At 43.6% G+C, this 18,518-nt stretch overlaps 2 protein-coding genes across 3 annotated transcripts in view; both read right to left on the bottom strand.

Annotated features, from left to right (window-relative positions):
- Positions 1-4,968: 4,968 nt before the first annotated feature.
- Positions 4,969-12,716, bottom strand: Psma4 (proteasome 20S subunit alpha 4). Of its 2 annotated transcripts, none has more exons than XM_055621803.1 (9): positions 12,603-12,716; positions 11,367-11,392; positions 11,108-11,150; positions 10,664-10,826; positions 8,750-8,827; positions 8,298-8,386; positions 6,877-7,007; positions 6,280-6,403; positions 4,969-5,560 (listed from the first exon to the last, which is right to left on the bottom strand). In XM_055621803.1, the coding sequence occupies exons 2-9, from the start codon at positions 11,367-11,369 to the stop codon at positions 5,406-5,408; spliced, it is 786 nt and encodes a 261-aa protein (XP_055477778.1). In that variant the 5' UTR covers positions 11,370-11,392; positions 12,603-12,716; the 3' UTR covers positions 4,969-5,405. The 2 variants fall into 2 exon arrangements, with proteins under 2 accessions (XP_055477778.1, XP_055477779.1); XM_055621804.1 differs by lacking the exon at positions 12,603-12,716 and adding an exon at positions 12,163-12,266.
- Positions 12,717-13,380: 664 nt separating this feature from the next.
- Positions 13,381-18,518, bottom strand: part of Hykk (hydroxylysine kinase) — a 19,321-nt gene continuing 14,183 nt past the window's right edge. Inside the window, exon 5 of the mRNA XM_055621802.1 lies at positions 13,381-15,802. Coding sequence (XP_055477777.1) covers positions 15,342-15,802 — 461 coding nt within the window. The 3' untranslated portion in view covers positions 13,381-15,341. The remainder of the gene's footprint in view (positions 15,803-18,518) is intronic.

Genomic DNA, 18,518 nt, shown 5'->3' with positions numbered 1-18,518 from the left:
CAATTCCCAGCAAACATATGGTGGCTCACAACCATCTATAGAGATCTGGTTCCCTCTTCTGGTACACAGGCACACATGTCCAAAGAGCGCTGTATAAATAATAAATAAATGTAAGAAAAAAAAAAGTTAAAGTTTTTATTTTATTTTATGTGGATATGTGCCTGCCTGTAGAAGCACATGTGTGCTGTGGCCATGGAAACCGTGAGTCAGATCTCATGGAACTAGAGTTATGGGCTATAAGCCACCCCACCCATGGGGGTGCTGGGAATAGAACTTGAGTCCTCTGCAAGAGCAACAGTTGTTCTTCACCACTGAGCCACCATCTTTGAAAGCTCAAGGGGATCTTTCCCCCTGTCCCCTCCCTCCACCTCTCTCTCTCTCTGCTAAGACAAAGCTTTAAAACTTTCAAAGTGCTAGACTGTGGAAATTCCAGAGATTCATTTCCGATTAAGATAACACCAGAAGTGAAATCACACACGGGAGCACACAATTTGCCCCCACACTTCTACTTTTAAAAGCATGATCTGAAGCTCTCTAAAGTGAAATCAAGAGCTTTGATTTTAAAGTTTGACTCGGATTTTAAACCTGAGCTCTCTCTGGTCTTCTGTTTCTAGCAGAGGGCTGCAGAGGTGGGGGTGCCCTCTGAGAACCATCCAGTTCTGCCCAGATAAGAGAACTCTGTGGTTGCTCTTGGGAAAGGCGCCTGTTTGGATGAGGGCAGCTAAGGCTACAACTGGGATGCGTCAGACAGCACCCTAGAACCAAAAAGCCCTGTAACCGGGATAAAAATATGCCACGGAGCAGCTGAAAGGAGGTTGGCTGAGATCCTAGGCTAGCTAATGCCAAAGCAGGAAAAAGCAACTCACAATTACAGGTTAGCCTTGGCTGTCCTCACAACCCTTAACCTCCCAGTGTAAAGATAACAAGAGACAGTGTGCTGAAAACTGGCCACTGTCCTCACAAACTCTTGGTTTCTAATATGGTGGCAAATACCCTGGGCTCTTTTTCTGCTAATCTCTGAGGTGCCCTAACTTTTAGGGTGCGAAAGGGGTAGTCAGGACATGGAAAACCCACGAGTTCTACTAACCTAAATGGAAAAAGGGTTCTCAGAATTTTGCAGTGTATCAAGGAGGGACACTTTATCCAACACTTTATCCTTGAATGTGGCAGTTCCTGTTCATGGAAGTAGGATATGGCTGCTGAAAGAAAACAGTCCTTTCTCTGGAAACACAGTCCAGGTGACAGACAAGGAAGACAGCCAGAGAGAAGGGTTCCTTTTGTGTAGAGGAATTTTAATCCAGCACACCTTTAACCCCTCTGGAATGCAGACACACCCTTAGTACACACCTTTAATCTCAAAAAAATATATTTAAGGTTAGTTTGTAGAAGGAAGCAGCCATGTTTGACAGTGATGTCAAATTGAGGGGCAGACAAAATGAGAAATCAGAGAAAGATTTGATAGAATGAGTGAGGATAAGATTTGTTCAACTCTCAGAAGAACAGAAAGGAAGAGAGGTGACTTAAGGGAACAGCTCAGAGTGAGTCAGGTGGAGGACAGCTCAGTGGATGCAGTCAACTAAATTCAGAGAGAAAGTGTGTGCGTTGGGAGTCAGTGCAGGAGGCAGTTTGTCAGTTGAGTGAGTGCAGTAGAATTTGTGAGTTCCCCCATAGGCAGAATCCAGAGACTACGAAGAAGCCAGAAAATTAGAACATATTGCCATAGTTTGAGGCCAAACAGAGAAATTCAGTAAGCCAAGAGAGAAGCCAGACTGAATCAGTCAGCTTGGAGAAAAGTTGGGGCCAGAACTGCTGAGTTGAACCAGCCAGCCAGAGTCCAGAAAGAGCTAGAAAGGGCCAGTTATCCTGCAGTAAGATTCCAAGTGACAATTTATCAGGCAAGTAAAAGTTACTTTTACAGTTACGGAGGAAAACAGCAGGGCAACAGACTTAGAGAATAAACAGCAGATTGCTCTTCTGTAGGAGTCAGATGAGAAAACATTTAATTAAAATAGAGATGAGGGAGCAGAGGCAGACACCCAGGGGAAGGGTGTCCCCAAGGCAGAGAAATGGCAAGTATATGAACAAGAGATGAGAGCTAGTGTGCTAGTTCATTTAGATGAGGGGCGACAGAGGGCCAGAGTACAGGGTGCTTTCACATGCCCATGTAAGGGGCTGAAGAGAGGCAGCTGGCTATGGGGAGACCAGTCCTGGGCCGCTGAAGTCCACATGAGATTGTGGTGTCTCGGTGCAGCCTGTTCCTGATCACCACACAGTACTAACTGGATGGATTCTGGGCATAAGCTGCAGATTCGACCAAGACAGCTCAGGGAGTCACTTCTCTACCCACCTTACTTTCAAGAGTAACAAGACGAAAGATGATCACTAAAAGATGTATAGCCAATCCTAGTAAGATTTGGGGGCTTGTCTGCTCACAAACACCTGCTTGTGACCCCACTCAATGTGTACCGGACAGTTTTCTGTCACCTTGACATAAGATAATCATTTGAAAGAGGGAAACCTCAATAGAGAAAAAGCTACCATAAGATCAGGCTGTAGGCAAGCCTGGTGAGCATTTTCTCAGTGACTGATGTGGGCGGTCCCAGCCCATTGTAGGTGGAGGGACCCTGGACTGTTGTTCTGAGTTTGCTAAGAAAACCATAGGGAACAGGACAGTAAGCAGCACCCCTCCATGGATTCTGCATCAGCTCCTGCTTCTAGGTTCCTGAATTGACTTCCCTTGCTGAGAGACGTTATCTGAAAGTTTAAGATGAAATAAACCCTTTCTTCCACAAGTTGCCTTTGGTGATGGTGTTTTATCATCAAAACAGAAAGCTAAGACAACAGTGCTTTTATTACTGTTGTACAGAATGTTTTGTGTGGTCTGAGGCGATACCTAACAAGGTAACCTTTGACCTGTCGGCTCTCGAACTTAATACCTATCTTGCAACATGTTTTCGTGCACAAGTGCTGTTGCTTTTGGTTGACAATGATCTTCAGGCATAGTGTATAGTGACAATTTTGGTTTCCTCAAGAACACAGGAATACAAGAATGTTTTCGTTTCAATCGCAAGTGTGGGCATACGGGGCCGCTTCACAGCATGTCACTATGATTTGCCTCATGCTCTGGCAGAGGCATGATTTTGAGAGCTGCAGAACGTTTCTGTGGACTTTTCAGAGGGTATATAAATGCTAGGGCCCCAAGAGTGGGGTTGCTGGTTCCTGTTAGTTGCAGTTTGTTAAGTAGTTGCACACAAAACAAGAAGAAATTAGATATCTCGACAGTGAAGATCAAACTTGAACAAAAAAGCTCAACGCCCCTAATCAGCAGGAAGTAGTCTAACGGTAACCTGGTCCCCTTTCCAATCCCCAGCTTTATTCAGGGATCTATTCCTTTCCTCTCTATCCTTTTTTTCTCTCCTAACTAGTGTTAGGGGGTTGAAAGGGAATAGGAAAAGGGGTAGAGAATGGTGGAATAAAGAAAAACCCATAAAGTGGCAAACAATGCCTACAATAGTGCTTGTTCAAAGGAAGGCTGTGATGTGCCTGGAGAGAAAATTTACCCCTAAAGCTGTAGTTGGGACTCTTACAACTGTAGAGTGCACACACCTGTTACGGTACTATCTCAGCACTTAGAAACCCGGCAGGAGTGTGAGCTTCAGACAAGCCTGGGAGAAAGAAAAGCTCTTACAAACCAAAACAAGCAATAAAAGGTGCCTTTTAAGTAGACACATGCATAAAATAGGTACAAACAGATGAATACACTATATATACTTGACTTTTGCCAAAAAGGTCAAAAGTGATAATCAGCTTAATAAACAACACAGTATTTCAGAAAAGTCATTAAAACACCTTGGGCTGGACAGCCCAACCCTTATGAGTAGAACAGCTTTTGCAGAGAAACTCGGTTCTAATTGGGATCATGTACTTGACAGACACCAGCTAAGGCAATTGGCTCTCATCCAGCTGCCATGGAATAACCCGTTTTTGTTGTTGTGTTGTTTTTTTAAGCCAGGCTAATGTCTGGGTCCCTTGCCAAATACCGAGCTAATTGGTATGGTGTCCAGCTTTATGCTCAAGTTTGAAAAGCTGTGCAGGCAATTCTACTGTGCAAAACTTACCCCTCAAACTTTAGCAAGGATAAGACTCCCAAATTACGGCTTGTTAAAGCATGGTGGAAATGCATCTTCATGCCCAGCTTGTCAGCTCACTGTGCTTGACTTGAGGTCCAGCGCCCTGGGGTGGAGGTGGAGGTGAGTTCCTGGACAACAGGATGAGACTGAGCTTCAACTCCAGAGATTTGAAGTAGGTCTGGGGTATGGTGCCCCACTTTCTATTCCTGTAACAGCTGACGGTAGTCCATGAACCACGTTTTAACAACTGCACTCCATTTTTCTCTCCAAACACAGAACCCCAAGTGGACAGGCTGAGCAACACCCAGCAACAAGGCTCCTTCAGCCTCACTGGAGCTGCTCTTTCTTGTTCCCACTTCTCCTCAGGCTGGAATTCCTCCAACACCATCTTCTATGAAGTTGGAGCTCCTGACTGTGGGCAGCCTCAGTCCTGGTGTCAGGACTCTCAGTATTCTTTACAGAGACACAGAGAGAGACACACACACACACACACACACAGACAGCCTCAGTCCTGGTGTCAGGACTCTCAGTATTCTTTACAGAGACACAGACACACAGACACACACAGACACACACAGACACACACACACACACACACACACACACACACAGACATACACTCTTCTGGTCATGCTTAGTCTGACTGTTCAGACTCAAGAGAGAGACAGACAGACACATGTACACAGACACAGATTCTCCTAGCCCTGCTCAGTCTGACTGAACAGTCTCAAGCCAATCCGGGAGAGCAGAGAGAGGAGGTGATATGCCCACTTGGGTGAAGTCAGGGTATTTCAGGTATAAGCCACAGCATCCACTTCTCACAAAAAGAAGGCAATGATCACCTTAGCAACCCTGGTATCTTTTTATTTGCTCATATTTAATTACGTATGTCTGTGTGTGGGTACTGGGAACTGAGTTCAGGTGCTGTGTAAGAGCAGTGTGCATGCACACCTGCTGAGCCATCACGCCAGCCCCAACTGTGCTATCTTTGACAATTATTGCTACAGAAAAATGTTTCCTTCACCATCACCAATCTTTCCAAGTTTTATTCCAAAAAATTATGTTGAAATTAAGATGTTTATAAAGATGTCCATCATTACAATAAAGCATCCAACTGGACAGACATGACAAGAACCCAATTCAGTATGTAATGTCCTATTTCCCCGATGGGCAAGTTAAAGAAGAAAAACCAAGAAAACCTTTCCGGGGTGGAAGGCCAGGACAGCTTCTAACTGAATTGGTTCCTCTAAGGAGTTATAAAATCCATGATTTTGTCTATTTATCCTTTTCTTTCTGTTCTTTTTCCTTCTTTTCCCGTTCAGCTTTAGCTTCTTCTTCTTCGTGTTTTTTGATCAACTGTTCCACTTCCTTTTGCTTGAGGACTCTGATCACTGTCTTCCCACTCTCTCTTGTTAGTGTGGCGATTTCAACTAAAACACAAACATACATTTGTACCAGAGGCAGAAGTACTCAGCAAACAAGTGAAAACATGGCTTACTCTGTTTCTGAGTCTTGACTTTCTTCTTGCTCTCCCAAGTTTTACACTTAACGACGCACCCACATTTTTATGGGAACAGAACACCTTTGATCTTGTGTACCCTGACTTTTTCCCGAAGATCTTTTCTTCACCCAAGAACTTCTCAGCCACCACCTGTGTCACTCCAAGTCCGGCCGGCAGTTGTTCTCACTGGCCCACACAAGCTGTGCTGACCAGAAGGAACAAGACAGAACACTCAAAGTAGCACTTCCTTACGGAATTTTCTCATTTCTTTTCAAAACAATGACCTAAGAAGCAGCTTTCACTGGCATGATGGTGTACACCTGTGATGTCAGCACTAGGACGGCACAGGCGGTCGGGGAGGTGTCAATGCTAGTTTGAAGCCAGCTTTGGTCTAACAGTGAGTTCAAGGGCAGCCAGTGACACAAGACCTCCAACTAGGAGTTCTATTCAGGCTCAGGCCATTAAGCCTGCCCTATGGCGTAGGCCGCAGCTCTACAATTCATCAAGGCTGAACTTAGTCAAGGCATGGAGTCTTCAATGTCCCCTAAGCAGCAGCTTCACCAATCTAAAACCTGTTAAAGACTTAAGGTTGGGACTACTCAATAAATCCCTCCACTCAATTGGACAAAGCAGGAGGACAGGGATTACCTTTTTCAGCTGACAGTTTACTGACATCCATTGTCTTATTCAGCACCTTGATAGCTAGAGCAAGTGCTGACTTCAGGGTCATTTCTCCTTCCTTGTAGTCTTGTTTCAACATTGATACAGCTGCCTAAAAAAAAAAAAAAAAAAAAAAACACAAACAAACAATCAACAGAGAATTTCCTTCAAATCTGTGCATTTGAGGGGGCGGAGTATAGATTGGTCCCTAAGAATTAATGCCTGAATTCACACTAACAATTCTGACAGCAGGGAAGGTCAACAGGAGCTGGGGCAGCAGAAGAGGGAGCCAATGTTCTAGAGGACCTTTACTCTGGAGCCCCAATCTCAACAGAACTGTCCTCACAGTTCAGGCGCAAACTACATGTTCTTAAAACTTATAATTGAAAACTAGCATTTGGCTACAAATGGCATCAACAAACTGCAACACACGGCACTAGAACCACAGGTATTTTCCTTCACACTGAGGCCACTATGAAACTGCTATTAAATGCTATGTTAACCACTCTAACGCTCACTGCTTTTTCAACATTGCAGGTCTTCTTAACCTTCCCCTGCATTTCACAGTGTCACAGAAATACTCACAGCACTGTTGTTTCCAATGCATGTGGCTTTCCATCCCCCGTAATTCCCACTTGGGTCACTCTGATAAAGCTGAAAGCCGTAGTGCTTATCCCAGCCAATATACAGCAGAGAAACACCAAAGGGACGCTTTCCTTTAACAAAGAAAAATAAACAAATCAAAATCTCAATTTAAAAAACGAACAATCTCAATGTAGAGCTATCAGTGGAGTGGCCCGACATGGCCCAAGCCTTTCTGTGAGGTTAAGCCTGCATAACCGCTTTGTGTTCTGGCCACCACAGATAAACCCTGTCACAGAGTCCACCTGTTTCTAGGAGCTGGACTCCAGCTGGGGAGAAAATGAGGACACAGAAGGCCAATGCTGAATTTCATTATAATGCAAAAATAATTTGTTTCCAGACTTGAAAATGTTACTTTGGCCTTGCAGTATCCTGCTGATGAAGCTGCCAACTAACATGTGGAGGCAGATTTGTTCACGAGGAAGGCTTCATCTGTTACCCCAGTACTCAGAAGGCAGTACAAGATTGCAGTGAGCTCCAGATGAGTCTAGGCTACACTGCGTGATGTCTCCCAAACAAAATGAAGTGTAGAGAATAAGAGACTTCAGAGTGCTCAGCCCTAAACAGGACATCATATCACTCCTCCAATGCTCAAGGATCACAGAAGGGACAGAGAAACTGTAAGCCAGAGGTACTAGATGACAAGGAAAGTGTTTTCCAGGGCTGGAGAGATGGCTCAGAGGTTAAGAGCAATGGCTGTTCTTCCAGAGGTCCTGAGTTCAATTCCCAGCAACCACATTGTGACTCACAGCCATCTAGATCTGGTGCCCTCTTCTGGTGCACAGGTGAACATGCAGACAGAACACTATATGCATAATAAATAAATAATTTTTTTTTTTTAAAAAAAAGAAGGTGTTTTCCACATACGAGTTCACAGCAGTTGTGAAATTTACAAGGCCTGCACCAGACAAAACCTCAGTACAACATCCCACCTCCAGCTGAGGAGTTTCTAGCAATTGGTAGCTGCTGGGAGCGAAGGTCAGTTTTCTATACGGGTGTGACCCCTGGTAGGGCGACAGTGTTTAGTGCCCTAAATACACCCAAGAGTATTTGGATAGCACAATCAAAACTGAAGGATTTAAAAGGGCGAGGGGACAGGAAAGAAAAGAACATGAAGTTGGGTGGGTTGAGAAGTGGGAAGATACCTGGAAGGAAATGATGGGTGAATATTATCAAATCCCACTGTATGAAATTCTCAAATAAAAATATCTTTCAAAATGTATTTTTTAAAAATCCAAAACCAAAAGAAATCTAGCAAAAACAAAATAACCACCTCAAAAAACCTTCATGCAGAACAAAACAAGTAAGTTTACTCTTCATAAAATATTTTCAGTTTTCAGAGTATTTCCAGAGAAACTCAGTACCTCCAAACTGTGTATATGCCTGTTTGATATCACACAGCGCTGTAACCAGCTGCTCACACGGAATTGGCTCCTGGTACTGTAACAGATACCTAGGGTAAAGAGATTGACATAGTAACAGGCTTCTCTAAAACATACACAATGCAAGAAAATGCTCTCCGAAAAGAAATATATATATATATATATATATATATATATATATATATATATATATATATATATATATATATATATAAAATATTAGGGAAAACTGCAGAGGTCACTTTAATTTGAATACGAACGAGAGGGCAAAAACATCCAACATCCTAATATTCTTATGTGTACACAGTATTTTGTAAATTTGATTAGGAAGAATATTTTTCAAGTAATGGAAATAACTTGACACTTTGCAAAACAAAGCTTTCCTTGGAGACATCTGACTCACACGCTATCTGTTACCCTATTCCCATCCGTACCTTTGAGCGATGAGCCTGAGCTCGTTAGTCAGAACGTTAGCATCAGATGTTATGCCTGCCACACTGCAAGCCATGTCCCTTGAAGGAAAAAAGGAAAAAGCCACTGTAAGCAGGGAAAGATGCTTGACTTGTAAGTGGTGAGAAGCACTTGCACCTGTTAGGGATTCACCAGCTCTACCCCACAGTGACTACCTGCAGGGAAAAGGCTATCCAAGTGCGATCTTCTTAGATGTTTACCTAATGTCATTTAGCATAAATGATATGTGAATGCAGCCCCAATTCTCCCACAGATGTATTTATTCCTGTCCTCTAGAGACAGGGCAAGTGGAGGAAAACTAAGCAGCTAAAGTAGAAACCAAAGAAAAAAGGTTTTGTTGGGTAGATAAGACACTCCCACTCTTCGGGGTGTAACTTTCAATGACTGGGCTGACAGGTTGGGGTGAGGGGACACATGGGTGGGGGGAGTTCAGAAGTTGTCTAGGCATGCACTCCCTTTTCTGCCTGTTCCCCAAAGCCTTCCCTGGCTCTCTACAATCTAGACATCCACTTTGATTATGCTGAAACAAGCCCACAGGTTGCTGAGTAAAGACTAAGTGATTGTGGAGGTAAGGGTCAAGTGAGTGTACCTAAGGCCCCATGGGAGGTACCAGGCCCATGCAGGGAGTACATTTCTATGGCTAATTAACCAGACACAGAACCCAACTGCCTTCTAAACTCCTCTACTGTTATAAAAATAGATCCCAGCTTTAACCAGAGAAGCCTCAACTTACAATGAATGCTGTAAGTGCAAAGAATCGTGGTTGCCCATGATACAAAAATAAATGACAGTTGTGGGACATCCCTAAAGAAGTCGCTTAAACCATTCCCTCAAAGGCTTATGAACACTGGAAAGGGGCTGGCCACTATGTTAAGAGTACAAAGACAGAGTAAAGGGCTGCAAAGCACCACACTCTAGACCCTACAACTAAAATCATGAATTCACAACTGGTTTGGGCACAGACAAGACCAGCCCTCTTAAGAAGTGGCTCATAGGATCCTACCTTTTAGATCAGAACTATTGGCTCTTGATAAATTCTGGGAGTCTCCCTGTCCCTGGTTATGTGCCCACTGCTGAGCCCAGCCGACTCTAACAGACAGCTCTCAACCCATGGTCACACAGAAGGCCCTGGCAATGTCACCGAATCAAAACAGACAGACTAAACCCAAGAGCTTTGGGGAGCCAAGAAAGGGAAATGGAAATGGCGGTACAGGATGTGTGAGCGGTCAGTCTGCATGGTGTAGATGTCCAAACTGTAACAGAGAGTCAATGAAGCATGCAGGGCCACTGAAGGCGGCCTGTGCAGCAGTCGGGCCTCCACTAACAACAGCGTTCCACGTACCAAACTCAACAGAAGTCAGACTGCACCGTGCGGCTGAGCTGAGCCCACATCTCCTCAAGCCTTTTTCTTTGGTAAAGAATCAGTGTAAGTCTACAGAATCACTGCACAGTTCTAAACAATAATTTGAGGGCCTGCTTTATGCTAGGCTCTCACTCATTTTTTTTTTGTTTCATTAGATTTCCACAACCACTCTGAATCCTCAAGATATTAAACAATAGGTACAACATCACACCTCGTATTGATGGACCACAAAAGTACATATTTCATCACTGCACAAAGCTATTTTGTGCTAAGTGCCTAGCTTTGCACTTAAAGTGAATTATACACACACCGAACATACTGAAAAATAATACAATAAATGGGCTTCAATGAGGTTCCAAGCAAAATAAAGCAAACACACAAATTTGCACAAGAAAAAAAAAACTGCTCACTTCATTTCTACCATCTCACATAAAAGACCTCTCCCTCAAATACGCAAATCCTACTTATGTTGAAAAGTGCGACAGTTCAAACCCTTCCCCAAGATCTCACTTACTCATTAAGCTTATAAATTTTTTCAGAAAAAAAGACTTCATCAAGAAGCTTGTGGATGTTGCGTCTCTCTGCTGCAAGCAGGACTCCATCATTGGCGAGAATTCCTAAACAGGTGCCCGCATGGCCAATAGCTTCCATGGCGTACTCCACCTGGTATAAGCGCCCTACAAAACAGCAAAACACCAAGTTTCCTCCGTGTTCTTGCACCACTGACCCAAGAGAAATCAGTGTGGCACTATCGGGTAAAATCAACTGCCCTCCTTTTACTCAACAATGCATGACATTATCAGCCTGGTCACATAGTTAATTCAAAAGTACATAAAGAATGAACTGCACTCCAAAATGTATGTAGCTAAACACTGAACCCAAGAATACAGGACTGAAACAAAACAAACCAACAAACAAGCCCAACTGTCTTTGGAGCAGGTTAAACTTTCTAATTTACCTTCTGGGGAGAATATTGTGGTCCTGGAGTCATATCTTCGAGACTGCAATGGGAAAACAGAGAGACAGAGAGATGATGCCTGCTCACTGAAAGCACCCACACATCTTACACAAAGAAATCCTGGGTTGAGTTCAGTGGGAAGAAGAGAGACACCACTCGACTCCCCCTACCCTCTTCTGTTGCATTTTTCTCACGTTAGCCTCAAACAAGCCATAACATTCACCAGGCAAAAGTTAAATGAAACGTGTCATGAACTCACCATGGCTTCTGAACTTTATGTAATTCCTGTGGGGGGGAAAAATGGGATCATTAAAATAAAAATCCTAACTTAAGAAGTAGCTTCTACTTTTTAGACGGTTTGATCCACACACCATCACTCGGCTAACACTAGCTGTGCACAGACCACTGTTGGAAACTAATACTAGAAGATGGGACAGCACAACAAGGGTCTGCTGCCGGCCCAGGCAGCCCAAGTCTGTCCTGAAGAGCTCAGAACACAGCAGCCCGGTGAGAGGGACAGAGCTTATAAAGCAACGTGGAAGGGGCACCGAGGGTGGGAAAACGGTATGGCCAGCAACTAAGTTTTTTGAGAAACCAAATCCAGAAAATGAGAGTAAACTGGAGATGGGAGAGGAAAATAAGTTGCAAAGTCTTAAGTCGAAGAGGAGGAACTGGGGAAGGGTGAAGGAAAGGACATTCCAAGTAGAACAGGCTGAGAATCTATAAAATTCAATAGGTTAATCGCTTAAGTCAGATACAGTCCTCAATTTGGGGGTGATAAACTTGGCCCTCGTTTCCGTTTCTTTGAAAGACAGCAATGGAAGCTCTGCCTTAGTAGGGGGAAAAATGGCACCTCTGAGTCCAATTCCTATGTTGCCAAATAATGGGATATCAGGAATCGAGGCTGGAAAGCTGAACAGACATCTGAAGTGTCTGCTCGCCCAGGTGAACGTCTCTCTCACTCAAGACGGCTCAATCGAAGGGCTGGGCGCTAAGACCACAGGAGCTGACAGTTTAGAAAAGTCAGGCCGAAGAGAGGCTGCGGGAAAGCTAACCTGCCGGGAGTCGGCTCCAACATGAAGGAGAAACAGAAAGGTGGCCCTGAGCACAACAGGCAGCAGGCCACGGCGGGTTTCGGATTCGACTGTGAACAAGGCTACCTCCACGCCTGGCGCCCGCGCCACAAGCTCTGGACCTTCCCCGCGGCTCCACTTTCCCGAATGGGCTCGCTGGGCCGCAAGCCGCCCCCACCCCTCGCACCGGCCCGGTGGGTCTCAGAGCCCGGGCTCGCCGTCCAGGCCGCGCGAGGATGCCCGACGGCGGCCGGTGGGGGCCAGTCCCTGGCAGGCCGGTCACCGAGGAGGCGGGTGCAAAGTCATCGTGCCCACGGCTCCTCGGTGGCGGCCGCGGGCCTGGGCCGTGGTCTCCACGCAGAGGGCCCCAGCCCGGGAGACGGCGACCTCGCCTCCGCGGGCCCCAAAAGACTGAGCCTCACCGGAGGAAGACAGGGAGGGTGCAGATCAGCGCCGCTTTAATCCGCAGGAGAAGAACCAACCCGGATGGCCAAGCATCCGCGGCGAATATGGCTTCCGCGCGTGCGCAGAACTACGAGGGGGGGCGGGGCGACGACGACGCGGAAGTCCTCCGGGAGCCGGGGCGGAGATAGTCAGCCCACGTGGACGCTGGAGAAGCACAGCCGTGGCTTAGGCTGGGGTCTGTGTTAAGAAAGACTGGAGGAAGGAGGGAAGAGCCTGTCCTGCGCCAAGCGGAACCCAGATGCCTCCTACGCTTTGCGATTCACTTTCGCTTTCTCTCCTGTACCATTCTAATGGAGGCCAGAGGAGCAGCTGCTGTATTTGGTTCGCTTACTAGTCCAGCCTGGGCCCGGAACAGTTTCCTTCGTCCTGCCTCCTAGCCTCGTTTTCTCCTTTCTCAGATCTAACCGTTTCAGTGGGATAACTTTCGTTTTAAGTTTAAGAATCCTCTTCGTCCATTTCTCCTTTCCAATCTTTCCTAGTTTTTGTCGCTTTGTTGGGGTTTGAAGAGCTAGTGGGTTAACTGTGTCTGGCTTAATACCGTAGTCCACTGGACAGGGGCAGTGTCTTCTGTGTAGGGTGCACAGATTATTGGATCTGGGTTTTTGAAAGGGGGAAGCTTAGAAATTAGTTGCATGTAGGCTGGACCTGGCCAGTACTCAGGGCCTGGTTTGCCCTGTGAATTCCAAGCCATAAGGAGATTTTCAAAATTGAGAAGAAGAAAAAAAGAACAAGTAGTAAAATATCAATATAATTCAGTATATATTTAATGTCATAAAGAAATCAGCATATTTGCATTAGGAATTTAGTGGAGAGAATCCCTATTAGCAAAAACAATCGAGAAAAACCTGCAGGGTTCCATTATATAACAGGATGAACACTGATCTGGAGTGAGTGAAACCAAAGTTTCAGCCCATTTTTCTGGTCCCCAGTTTCCTGATTAGCCAAGTTAAAGAAAAACCTTAAGTGTGAGCATCCTAAGTGTTTCACATGTGAATGATCTCATTTGTTCTGTCTCTCAATCTCTGTGTGCATGTGTGTCTTGGAAGAGGAAAGAAGAGGCAGAAGAAGTATGAGATTCTGTACTGCTTAGGAACAGATGTTACAGCCCAAAGACCTAATTTAAGATCTAAGCCTGGGCTTTCTTTTGAGTCAATTAATCCAGCTTTAAAAGGCTCTATTTCTTTATCTAAAAAATGGAGATTAATCATCAGAATATCTATGATTCTTTTCTAGATTAAATAAGGTAGTGCATGTAAGATGAGCACTGGGTTATAGCATGTACTACTGAAAAGTTAAGGAAGCCACAAAGACAGACCTCCTCCAGGTTTATTAACCTAATATCTTGACTTGTGAAAGCAGCAGAGCTCACTGACTGAGTCTGAGAAAGCCAAGCAACATGTCATGTCTCACCAATATTTTCAAGCTTGGGTAACCTGGAATGTGATCCATTATTTAGTAACTACTATGCCTTTACTATGTGGCATAGTCCATGCTAAGAGGCTGCCATAGTCTCTTACAAAACCCTCACAATTAACTATCTGGGATAGGTACAACCATTATCTTGATCTTCCAAAAAAGGAAACCAAGACAGGAGTTAAAATGCCTAGTTTGGGAAGTTTAGACAGCAGACAGGGAGATAAGGCAGGGAGGCAGACAGATAGGCTGTTACAGTATCAGGGCACACTCACACAGAGAGATACCTATTGTCGGGGTGTTGGAATGACTAGAGTTCTGGACCTGAGTGGTCTGTAGACGAATGTGCTGAGTGTGGTACGCATGCTTACAGTCCTGGCTGCTTGGTTGCATGGGGCAGGATTATTACTTAAGCTCAGGAGTTTGACAGCTTGAGTCCAGTATGGACAGCACAGTGAAATCTGGTCTTAAAACAGGAAAAACAAAACACTTATACTAAAGAGACATGAAAATAAATTAGTAAAGGAAATACTGAGGTAAAATTTAAGCCAAATATGCAATGAGCTTCATTTCACTAATTTTACAGATTTCTATAAAGAGCAATTACAGGCTGGCATGTGGCATATGCCCTTAATCCCAGTGGGATTCTAGAGAGGTGAGATCAATGAGTTCCTAAGAGTTATGTGTGTGTAGGCTAGGTATTTAAAATATGTGAATTATTTCAAATATGTGAATATAGCTATACATCTGTATTCTTTTCAGTTTTAAAGTAATTGATTTAAGGACTGGAATAGGCCTTCGGAGACTGATTACAAATCAAACATCATCACGTATGTTCCTGTTTTGTTTTGTTTTATTTTCTTTCTGAGACAGAGTTTCTCTGTGTAGTCCTGGCTGTCCTGGAACTCACTCTGTAGCCCAGGCTAGCCTTGAACTCAGAGATCTGCCTGCCTTCCAACCATGGCCTGGCTATCATGTTTTTTATAAAAGGCAAGCAAGACCTGCACAAAGACATGCTCACTTGTGCCTATGTCTTTCTTTTCTGTGGTGTTGAGGATGAGCCCAGGGCCTTCCATGCTAGGCAAATGCTTCAGGTAGAACTTTCTTAAGTGTAAAAGATGGTCCTAAGATTGCTGTAAAAACCAGACCTTTCTTTGCCTCTTCATATTTAGAGTGGACCTGTTTTATCATTTTAGTTTTAACGCTGCATGAAAATCCTTCATAAATTTGATCTGAGCCCAGCTGAGTTTTAATTGCCAAAGGAAATACAAACTTTTCTCTGGTCACATGGAGATTCCAGATTCATAGGACTTGGCAGTTTCAAACCAGATTTCTTCTATGGCTTTCTGGCCCATGTCAAACATCTGCTGTAAATGCTTCCATCCAGTTTTCGCTGTAATCATGAGGTATTCTTTGTTCTCTGGGTACAGCTGGCAAGTGTATGTGGCCATGACGAGGGACTGACTAAAACGACTACATACCAGTAAAAACAAAACACTCCTCTCTACAGGGGTCAGAGGGATCACACTTTCAAACCCTGCAAGGATGTGCCCTCCCACTTGTATAGGATCTGTGCTTTCAATCATCATGTACATGATGGTGATAGCCACTTCAAACACGTAGTAGCCATAGCTCATGTCACCAAAGTCTAAGATCCCCGAGACTTGGTACACAGCATCTCCAGAGGCTGACTTGCTGAGGTCTATTAAAATGTTATGGTCATTAAGATCACCATGATTAATACCTGAAATTAGAAAAATCATGTAGAAAGTTATTTAAAATGCCAACTCATTCTCTTTCTACCTTTCTTTTTAAAACGAACTCATCTAAATAATTTGATGAGCAAGCAGACATAAAGGCACAAACTCTATTTTCTTAAAGCCATTTTCCCTGCAAAGGACACAGGCAGCGTCTTGGCTGTTTGCTCTTGCTCCTCACTGGTGCAGAGGTAAAGATGGAAACTGGAAACTTGCAAACACCCTGATGGAGAACTGCTCAAAGCCAGAGATGTTTTAAAGGGACAGAATCACACTCATATCACTATAAGAAGCAGAGACTTACATGGACCACATGGACCTTTATTTATATCTAAGCTTTAAAAAAAATCTCTGATAAGCCTGGTGTAGTGATGCACACCTTTAAAGCCAGACTCAGGAGGCAGAGGCAAATGGATCTCTCTGAGTTTAAGATCAGCCTGGTCTACACAGAGAGTTCCAGGCCAGACAGGGTGAGGGTGAGAGAGAGAGAGAGAGAAATTAAAAAATAAAAAATAAACCAGAAACTGAGAGTATTTAGAAAATATTGTAAAACTTTGCCATCCATGACCCTGCCTGTAGTCAGAGTACAGTGCACCTGGAGTTAAATGTGGTACAAGCTATGACCCAGGCATGCACAGTAGAACCATGCATCAAATTGTACTGTGTTGGGAGAAAATGAAACCCCAAACTTGTCTTTATCATAGGAAATTTCAAAAACACTGATTAAGCTACTGTCTAGAATTAAGACAGTATTATTTTGTTCACAAGCATCAAAACCCTGGGAGTCACACACCTTAAAATAACTAGGTGATACAGAATGTGTCTTTTTAACTTATAAACTTTTTTCATGAGGCAGGATCTGACTCTGTAACCCAAACTGGCCTGTATTTCATGACAATCTTTCTTTCTGCCTCAGTCCCCATGTGTAGGGCTTAGAGGTGTGGACCACCATGCTCAGCTCAATTTATATATGATTAAGTTTATCTAAATTATGCTTAATTAAAATGTATCACAGTGAGTAATACAAATGAACATTATTGCAAACCATACATTTCAAATTTTACATTTCTTAAATAGGAATATAGCATAGAATTAAGTCAAGATATATATTAGCAATGCAAGGAAAAAACAGAAAATCCACATCACAGTAGGAGACTGAAGTATGCTTTACTCAGCAATTATTAGAACAAACAGACAAAGGTGACCAATAAAAGACACGAGAAATTTCAATAATATACTTGACAAACTTGACCTAAGAGGCACATACCCCAAAATTACAGATATACTTTCATTCTAATCACAATAGACTTTTGATAAAAATGTAACAAACATCACATCATAAAGATTTAAGTATTATGAAATAAATATGAAGTCATATATATATATTCGTCCTGTTCAAACTCATAGCCCCTAACCACAGGTAGCCATTTCAATTCATAAAGATTTGAGGCTGGCGAGAAAGCTCGGGGTTATGAGCTCTGGCTGCTCTTCTAGAGGACCGAGGTTCAATTCCCATAACCCACAAGGTGGATCATAGCTGTCTGTAACTCCAGTAATAGGGGATCCAACACTCTCTCATACAGACATATATGTAGACAAAATACCAATGCACATGAAATAAAAACAAACCACTAAAAATAAAGATTGGGGGGCTAGAGAGATGGCTCAGCAGAACACTAGCTGTTCTTCCAGAGGTCCTGAGTTCAATTCCTGGCACCCACATGGTGGCTCACAACTATCTATAATGTGATCTAATGGCCTCTTCTGGCATGCAGGTGTGTGTACAGATAAAGAACTCATAAATAAATCTTTAAAGAAAAAGAAAGTTAAAAAAAAAAAGATTGAATAATGTGGAACAGCCCACTTCCTGAACTGTTGCACAAGTCATATTTCAAGTACTGACTAGCCAAATGATGACTGTTTCGCTGGACAATTTATGGAATATACAACATTTACTTTATGGAATCCTATTGGACAACAGTGATACATAGGATATTTCATTATGGGTGTTTGTTTGAGACAGAGTCTCTGTTTCCTCTCTATGTTGTCCTTGCTGTCCTAGAACTCACCATGTAGACCAGGCTGGCTTCAAATTCACAAATCCTCCTGCCTTTGCCTCCCAAGTGCTAGGATTAACGGTATATGTCACCATGCCTATCTAAAGTATGTTTCTTAGCCAAAAGGCAATTACAGCAGAAATCAGCAATGAAAAGATAACTTAAAAGTTTATCATATTGTGGAGAAATTATATTTCCCAAAAAAGTGCTTTGGATGGTAGCTGATGAAAATAGGCTTCAGAATAAGAGAGATCCAAAAATGGTAGCAGCACAAAACAAATAGAAACAAGGCAGGAGGAATAATCTAGCAGTACCTCCTTCCTTGGACTGAAGCACGCTCCTGCCATGTGTACTAGGCTGTCCTCAAATTCCCTGTCTTCCTGTCTCTGACTTCCATGTGCTGGATTGTAGTTGTATCCCCACTATCCCTAGTTGGAATAGGTTTTTGTAAAGTCTTAAGACAAACAGCATCTTCTCACAAACAGGTAAATAAACTTTAAATTTGAGTATCAGGAAACAAAGAACTGGGTATGGTGACACATGCCTTTAATCCCAGCACTGGGGAGACAGGCAGGATTACATAGCAAGACCCTTGCTACACACACACACACACACACACACACACACACACACACACACACACACA

Source organism: Psammomys obesus, unplaced genomic scaffold, assembly GCF_907164565.1.
Source record: "Psammomys obesus unplaced genomic scaffold, mPsaObe1.curated_primary_1811, whole genome shotgun sequence".
Taxonomy (NCBI): Eukaryota; Metazoa; Chordata; class Mammalia; order Rodentia; family Muridae; genus Psammomys; species Psammomys obesus.
This window is presented reverse-complemented; position numbering and strand designations above follow the sequence as displayed.

Coding starts and splice junctions, on each gene's coding strand:
- Psma4 (XM_055621803.1), bottom strand. Junction 10,827..11,107: donor CACAATATTCTCCCCAGAAG/GTAAATTAGAAA, acceptor GCTGTTTTGTAG/GGCGCTTATACCAGGTGGAG. Junction 6,404..6,876: donor GCATTGGAAACAACAGTGCT/GTGAGTATTTCT, acceptor TTTTTTTTTTAG/GCAGCTGTATCAATGTTGAA.